Below are 7,748 nucleotides of genomic sequence, written 5' to 3'. Positions count from 1 at the left end.
AAAAAAAAAAGAGAGGGAAAGAAGAGCGAGCGTGAGTGAGTGAGAAGAGAGACATCATCCACCCTCAGACAATGGCTCTTGTTGCCGACGAGCTCAAGGCCAAGGCCGAGGTGTACTACGACGATGAGATTTGCCAGCAGTGCACCAGGCTCCTGCTCAAGGAAGCAGGCCTCCCCAATGGCCTGCTTCCCCTGAAGGACATCATGGAGTGCGGCTATGTCGAGGAGACTGGGTATGTGTGGCTCAAGCAAAAGAAGAGGATAGACCACGTCTTCCAGAGCCTGGGGAGGGTGGTGTCTTATGGCACTGAGATCACTGCCTTCGCCGGGAAGGGCAGGATCAAGAAGGTCAAAGGGATAAAGACCAGGGAGCTCATGGTGTGGCTCCCTGTGGAGGAGATCTCCCTTGACGAACCAGCGACTGGTAAGCTCATCTGCAAGAGCATTGCCGGCTTTTCTAAGATCTTCCCTGCATCAGCTTTCCACATCCCAGAGAAGGAGAATGAGAAGGCCAACTGCGCCGGACCAAAACCAGTGGTCCTCATGGAGAGGGCAGCACCAGTTGTTAAGAACAACTGATCCATACTTCAATCCTGCTCCTATGTACGTACTAAAAATAATTGTCGAACTGGTGCTTTACTATTTTGCTTATGTACTTCAAAAGGTGATAGCCCAAAGTTCTGCCTATATAGCAGTGTATGGCTGTCCTGGTATTTATAAACCTCTAAGCCAACCGCCCAAACTCCTTTTATCTACTACACCCTCTGTAAACTAATGTAAGAGCGTTTAGATCACTACTTTAGTACTCTAAACGCTCTTATATTAGTTTACGGAGGGAGTACTTCATAGCTCCATGTTACTCATATGTACTACCATATTATGGATGGATTTTATATGATATGCTTTCCCATTTTGGTCAAGATAATATACTACTATGAGATCCTTTGATTTCCCTTTCACCATCAAAGAAACTAATGACAGGCATGAGATAAAAGGAACAAAATTTCACTGCATGTCGTGTAGACATGACCCGTCAATGGTCTTCACAACCATTTGTTGTCTCTTGCAGTAATAGATATTAACAGGACAAGTACAGGCAGCAAGTGGAATGTGAAGGTTAACAGATATTGGCAGGTACAAGTACAGCAAGTGGAATATGACTAGTTTCATTAGTTAGTCCAAGGCAGGGTAACATTTTTAGGTTCGACCATCAGTATAGAAACAAATACCAACATCTACAACACTAAACTGACACTACAAGATCGATCTATCATTAAATACACTTATATTCTATCATACAGGTTTTGGAAAGTCAGGCAAAGGCCAGTGCTGTTCCAACAAGATTTGACGATGCTTTCCTTCCCAAAATGAAAAAACATCGCAGTGCTAAATTTAGACATGAATCCATGAGCTCATGCAGGAGGATGGATCTGCATTGATCCCTCAGAATGGATCATCATGATGCAGAGGCCGGGGGCATGCCTCCATTTCCAAAAAAAAGGTGGTTACGCCTATGCATGTGAACAAGCCAAACCATAGAGCCTGCCCACCTACACTACACCCACCCCGACAGGCATGAATTCATTTATCCAACAAACAGACCCTGCTGAGCTACATGAGTGTCAAATCCACTGTCTCGCTGCATCTTCTGCTGAGAGTTTTCCCCCATCTTACATGCAAGGCCATGTACACAAGTTATGTGATAGTTAAACCTTTAAAGTACTGACATGCAATCTTATACTTATTTTCTAAGGAGGCAAAATCCTACAAGAAGAAACAGAACTGCTCAAAACTAATCATAAATATATTTTCTGAGGGGAGAATTTTCCCATTATTTGTACCGCATATTTGGGCACTAGGATACCCCAAGTAAGATGGTAGGGCTGATCACATGATGGTTGCACTGATTTAGACCATAAATAGCAGCCATTAACTCACTTGACTTGAACGTATATATGTGCTCAGATCTAAAAAAACATGGAATCTGTACATAAGGGTATCAAGATGCTCATATACTCAGTGAAACGTTTCACCGGCATCGTGTTCAATCAAGAAGTGTGCAACTTACTTATGAGCTCAAGTATATTGCAGAAAGATATTTTAATCTAGTACTCCCTCCGTAAACTAATATAAGAGCGTTTAGATCACTAAAGTAGTGATCTAAACACTCTTATATTAGTTTACAGAGGGAGTAAATCACAAGGTAGTTGGCAAAAAATCAGCTGCATCTTCAGTCAAATCAAGAATTTAACTTGTTTAGACGTTCTGAGGATAAGAACAAACTAAAGCAAAAGGAAATTACAAGGTACTTCTACTACTACAGTGAACAGTATATAACCATGTACATTTAAAATGCAAAATGTGAAGCTTCCACTTGCCAGAACTTCTTATGTGCTTCCTCCAGAGGAAATATTACCCTACACAAATACCAAGTAATCAAGATAAACTTCTGAATAGGTCATGTGTACAGAAAAAGGAACAACAAAACACACGGATATTGACTCACCAAAAGTTTGATGTTTTTTTATTGTAACCAAAGAAACAGAACTTGAATAGCAACTACAATAGAAGGTCTCAAGAAGAAATAGAGTAAGAAATTGCATCGTCCTCAATGTAGTGAATCTTCTTGCGTGGAAATGGTCGCATAACGCATCTTACAAAGCGACTCAAAGGATCCTGCAAGCCTTCTATTTCATAGTGGCCAAATCGCCAGTCCCGCAATACAAAAGCTCGCTCAATAGGCCGATCTAGACCCCCTGTAAGCCAAAGAAGACCAGCAATGCTTAGATTTGGGAAGCAAACACTGCAATACAACTCTCATTCTAGATGGCTGTTTTTTGTCAGCCCTCCCACAGCTCAATGAATAATTCAAACTGAGAATAGCTAAGCATATCTCAAACGTGATTATGATAACCAATTCAAGTGGAAATCTTAATCTTGAGGCTTAAGCAGAGGCCAGTAGCATTGACATATTTCATGACCAGTCAAAAGCAGTTGCAGGCCCTACTAATCAAGTTGTGTTTAGAAAAACAAGCCACCACCTATAGATCCTGACAGTTCACTTCTTTATAAGAATGCTTTAAGAGAATCAATATCTACCTGCATACATACGACCATGTTTATCTACTTCCCTGTAAAATGGGCGTGTTTTCTTCTGAATCGCAGCTTCTTGCAGTTCCCTCCAAGCGGATGTTCTGTCCTGTCTCGTAATTTTTCCAGTTGTGACAACCTGTAACAAATATGTGTGCTTAATAATAAACATGCACAAGAAAAGACAAACTATTGATGGAAACGACATGTCTAGCAATGTTTCACATTTTAAAGAACCAAAGTTTAACAAAAAAGAACACACCTATATTTTAGAAACAAGGAACAGACTTATCATGTTAGCAAGATTCGCTGAAACTAGAAGGTACCTTGGTGAACAAATAGTACGAAGGGCGAGGTTTCCGTGCTAGGTTATTAGCACGGTCAACAGAAACAAGCCCAAACTTGGGACCATAGCCATCAGCCCACTCCCAATTATCCGACGTTGTCCAGAATAGATAGCCAAGCACACGCACACCCTTCAAACAATATGCTTATGAGTGTGCTGAAGTTATGCACATTCCTCATGAAGACATACTAAAATGCATGATTGACTAAGAACATACCATTAAAATGGCCGCGTATATGGCTAACAGGTGCTCCAGTATATATGGTTTCCGAATCAGATCAGTCTCATCAGAAACTCCATTTTCAGTAATGATAAAAGGTATGTTTAAGCTCTTGTATCGCTCATTGAACTTAAGTAGGATGCGAAACAGCCCATCGGGATAAACTCCACGACCAGATTCACTGTACTCATCATTTTCCACGTGCTTTAGACCAGGTCCTGATATTACCTCCTGCATTAAAGAGGAATTTTTTGAAATGTTGTCATATAGAGGACCAGGCAATTTATTTACGCAGACAGTACTCAACTCACCTGACCATAGTAATTGATGCCAATAAAGTCCAACTTATCACAGATGCTATCGATGAAGGGGAATAGGGTCATTGAGTTAGCTATTGTGACAGCCGCAACATCAAATAGACCATATGGCCGTGTAAACGATACATGATGTGAAACACCAACTATTGGCATCATTGCATTCTTGCTGTCATCAATAAAAGAATGGTTAGATGAAGAGAGGAACACATTCTTGCATTGAACTCATCATCATTGCATTCTTGCTACCAATCAGTAAATGAATGGTTAGGAAAAGAGGGGACCCACACTCTATCTATTCAGCTCATAATAGTATATATATTAATTAATACAATGCCACAAGATCCTATTTACCTTTCTGAATGAATGTAGTCATAAGCTTCAGCATGTGCAACAGCCATCCAATGCAAAGCTTGATTATATACACCAGTTGGTAAAGCAGATGTTGCTACTTCAATTGCATTAGGATCCCCACCAGGCCAAGCTCCAGCACAATAAGTTAGCATCACAAACACATGTGGCTCATTGAAAATCACCCAGTAGTCCACTAAATCTGACACACGGTCAACAACAAGCCTACACAATAAAACCAACGCGATTGTTCAAGAGCCCATAAACAAGAAAAGAACATCCCAATGAAGAATTTATCTGTTTGACCAGTTTGACTGCCAGAGAAGAGTACCTTACAAAATCCATGAAATAATTAGCAGTTTTTTCCATCCTCCATCCACCATATTCCCCAGCCCAAGGTGGAAGTGAGTGATGAAATAGGGTAAGCATTACTTTCATCCCATGCTCATGAACTCTTTGAATGATCCATCTATACCGCTCAAGTGCTGCAAAATTAACCTAGAAAATACACAATGTATGTCTTTGTTTCAGCAATACAGAGATTTGCATGCTACAAAGGAAAGAAACAATGTAATGTTTTGGGAGGCATATGAAGTTCATAATCATGCTCCCATGCATCAACTTACCGAGCTCTTGAAATCTTCAGTTGGTTCCTTAGGCATTATTCTTGTCCAGTCTACGCCCATGCGGAAAACACTAATGCCGGTTTCCTTAGCAAGTTTCAACTCAGTATCAGGATCGGACCAAAATTTAAGCCTCTCTTGCCTGAAGAAATAGATTGAGTTCACAGACATGTGAGAGTTCATTTCACATAAGCAACATTTTAGGCACAACACTGCCTGTGAAACAGCATCACCCAGATAATTGGACTGAATAAAAAGATCAATAGTAACATGAAGAATTATCATAAATAGATAACTGTAAATATGCACTTATGCTCTTCTCTTGGCACCGTATTTACAAATGGAACTGGTATCTAAAGTAGGAAAAAGGCAATAACATGAGAAGATTGTCAGCCAGTTAAGGCAAACTGAAGTACTTTCTTAATTAGTGGGCGGTTTCTATAGGGGCGTACCCAAATAAATCCGACCAGGTGCACAGGACATTGGGTACAAATGCTAGTTAACATATACATATAGTCCATATGTGTGTGACATCCCTGATCCAAATAGCTAAACACTGGCCAGCCAGGCAGGCCCAGCCAACAGAAGCCGCGGGGTCTAGCTAGCAGCAGCTTGGCCAGGGAACGCGGGCTAGATAGCCCAGGCATCCAAAGACAGGATTCCCCCTTATGCTAGAAACTGATCCCAATCTTTGCGTTGCTCTTTGTTTTTTTGCAGCATCGTCAGGCCGTCTTTGTTCTGTAGAAGTGAGAACAGAGAAGGCGTTCTATTTCGCTGTTGGAGTCTGATATTTTATTATTTTTCAATTTTGTACGTCGATTAATGATTCATTTCAAGTAAACTCTTTATTTTGGTAACTAACCATTTACACTACTATATCTATCTAATTATGGTGTACTGTTAATTGTTAAAGTATCACTGTTATGCATAGTATTTTTTTGGAATCTACACATCTTTGATGTCTACACGTACATCCAATAACCTTTTCCCCTAGGTCCGCCCCTGGGCTTCTTATCATAAAAAAGAGGTCTTGGATTACAAAACCGAACTAAACTATCTCTTCATTCAGAAACCTTTGCCATGAACATAGATGTACTTACGGGCATGGAACATTGTGCCAAGCAGCAACATTGTGGCTGCAGTTATCTCCACCACTAGATTCTTCACCCTCAGAAAACTTTTCAAATCCTCTGAGCATAGCCTCCATGGCTACCCTAAGAGGCTTCCTTTTCTCTCCATCGGTACCCTTTTCGTCCCCTCTTAGCCTAGAAGATGGCTGAGAGCCTCCATCACCACCAGCAGAGGCCATCACTGCATCGACTTGTTTCTGGTTGCGCATGGACTCCTTGTCATCAACGGATTGTTCTGTCGCAAACTGAAGCCAAGCATCGTCCAGCCTGTCTTCAACATGCGCAGGCGCCGTCGCTAACCCGAAGAAAAAATCATCATCCTCTGCAAACAATTTGAAGCTCCATCAGGGATTTTTGATGCTACAAGTATGCTAAACAAAATGTGAAGCATGGGTTTTCGTCTATTTCGATTTTTTTCCCAAAGTGTGAACAAAACTGTGCCAGCGAAGATCCACAAATACAGTACTGCATGACAACGGCAAAATCTGATCAGCCACACCCCACAGCACCACAATTTTCAAAAATGGATTGGCAGATAATGAATTGGACCTTTTCCGAAAGAAAAATAGACAATGAATTGGCGAACCATACAACGACATTTTTGACGAAAGTTTTGCCCTAGGGCCGCATTTCATTGATTAATCAGACGGAGAGAAAATAGTTACAGAGTTACAGAACAATGAAACGCCATCTATGGCAATACTACAAGCATCCCTGTTTCAGACGGAGCAGTCACCATAAGACGACATCGATAATCCACCAAATTCATCGTTACATATAACCAAATCGCATCAACGTAGCGCCTTTCTCAGGAGGCAGATATTAAAATGGTTCAGTAGAGAGAACCGGCAGGAACGCGGACCTGCTGCGGCAGCGGAGGAGGGCAGGGAGCGGAAATCGGCGACGGGGTCGGCCGACTCGTCGATGGGGCTGCGGATGCGGCGGAGGTGGCGCCTCCGGAACCGCGCGTAGGAGGCCGCGTTTGCCGCCGTCGCGGCGGCCGCCGCAAGGACGATGAGCTTCGCGGCCACCACCAGGAAGGCCGGCCATGGCATTTCCGTAAATACTACCACTCAGCGAGGTTTTATTTATTTTTCCTGGGGGAGAAGATAGGAGTGGCGGGAAGAGTACTGCGGCGCTCCCGGGGATGAGGGTAGGGGCTTGGTCCGTTGGTTGAGGGCCCACAAGAACACGTGGCGTTAGCAGGTGGTGTTCCCAGATTTTCCCGGGCCCACTAGTGAGTGCGACTGTGGACGAGAGTGTGAGACTTATCGTTTTTAGTGGATTTTTTTAATGTTTTCTTCAGCTCGCTTCAGTTCTTATAATCGTTGTTAGGTGGTCTATAAATATAGATATAATTTTTATTATCTCTGATGTTCGTGTACTATCATAATTGGAGATTAATAGATCGGAAGTTGAAAGCACGTGTGCTTTCTGGGTGATTTTGATAATTAATGTCAACATATTTTTTGTTAGACTAATGGTTCTATCTAGTGTACTTCAGACAAGTTCAACAATGATGTGACAAAGACAAGAGGATGTGGAACCGCCTTCGAAATGCTAAGGATAAAGATTGGCAAAAACTCAAGACTCTTCATTTCTATTTTGGTGATCCAAGATCATATTGAGTCCATAGAAAAGTCAATACTATTAAAAGAGGATGATGTGTTGCTTA

The 7,748-nt window shown here is 41.9% G+C and overlaps 2 protein-coding genes across 2 annotated transcripts; one reads left to right on the top strand and one right to left on the bottom strand.

Moving 5' to 3' along the window:
* The first annotated feature begins 6 nt into the window (after positions 1 to 6).
* Positions 7 to 732, top strand: LOC119295750. Its single transcript, XM_037574202.1, has one exon. It carries the CDS (start codon positions 72 to 74, stop codon positions 576 to 578), a length of 507 nt encoding a protein of 168 aa, XP_037430099.1. The 5' UTR covers positions 7 to 71; the 3' UTR covers positions 579 to 732.
* Positions 733 to 2,206: 1,474 nt separating this feature from the next.
* LOC119295748 (beta-glucosidase-like SFR2, chloroplastic) lies at positions 2,207 to 7,192 on the bottom strand. The gene is made up of 11 exons (XM_037574201.1): positions 6,936 to 7,192; positions 6,044 to 6,395; positions 4,947 to 5,085; positions 4,652 to 4,818; positions 4,324 to 4,545; positions 3,967 to 4,138; positions 3,653 to 3,886; positions 3,416 to 3,565; positions 3,099 to 3,228; positions 2,506 to 2,755; positions 2,207 to 2,416 (listed from the first exon to the last, which is right to left on the bottom strand). Exons 1-10 carry the CDS (start codon positions 7,126 to 7,128, stop codon positions 2,574 to 2,576), a joined length of 1,941 nt encoding a protein of 646 aa, XP_037430098.1. The 5' UTR covers positions 7,129 to 7,192; the 3' UTR covers positions 2,207 to 2,416; positions 2,506 to 2,573.
* Positions 7,193 to 7,748: the final 556 nt, after the last annotated feature.

The sequence above is a fragment of the Triticum dicoccoides genome, chromosome 4B (assembly GCF_002162155.2).
Source record: "Triticum dicoccoides isolate Atlit2015 ecotype Zavitan chromosome 4B, WEW_v2.0, whole genome shotgun sequence".
NCBI lineage: Eukaryota > Viridiplantae > Streptophyta > Magnoliopsida > Poales > Poaceae > Triticum > Triticum dicoccoides.
Note: the sequence above shows the minus strand (reverse complement) of the source record. Positions and strands in the feature narration are given on the sequence as shown.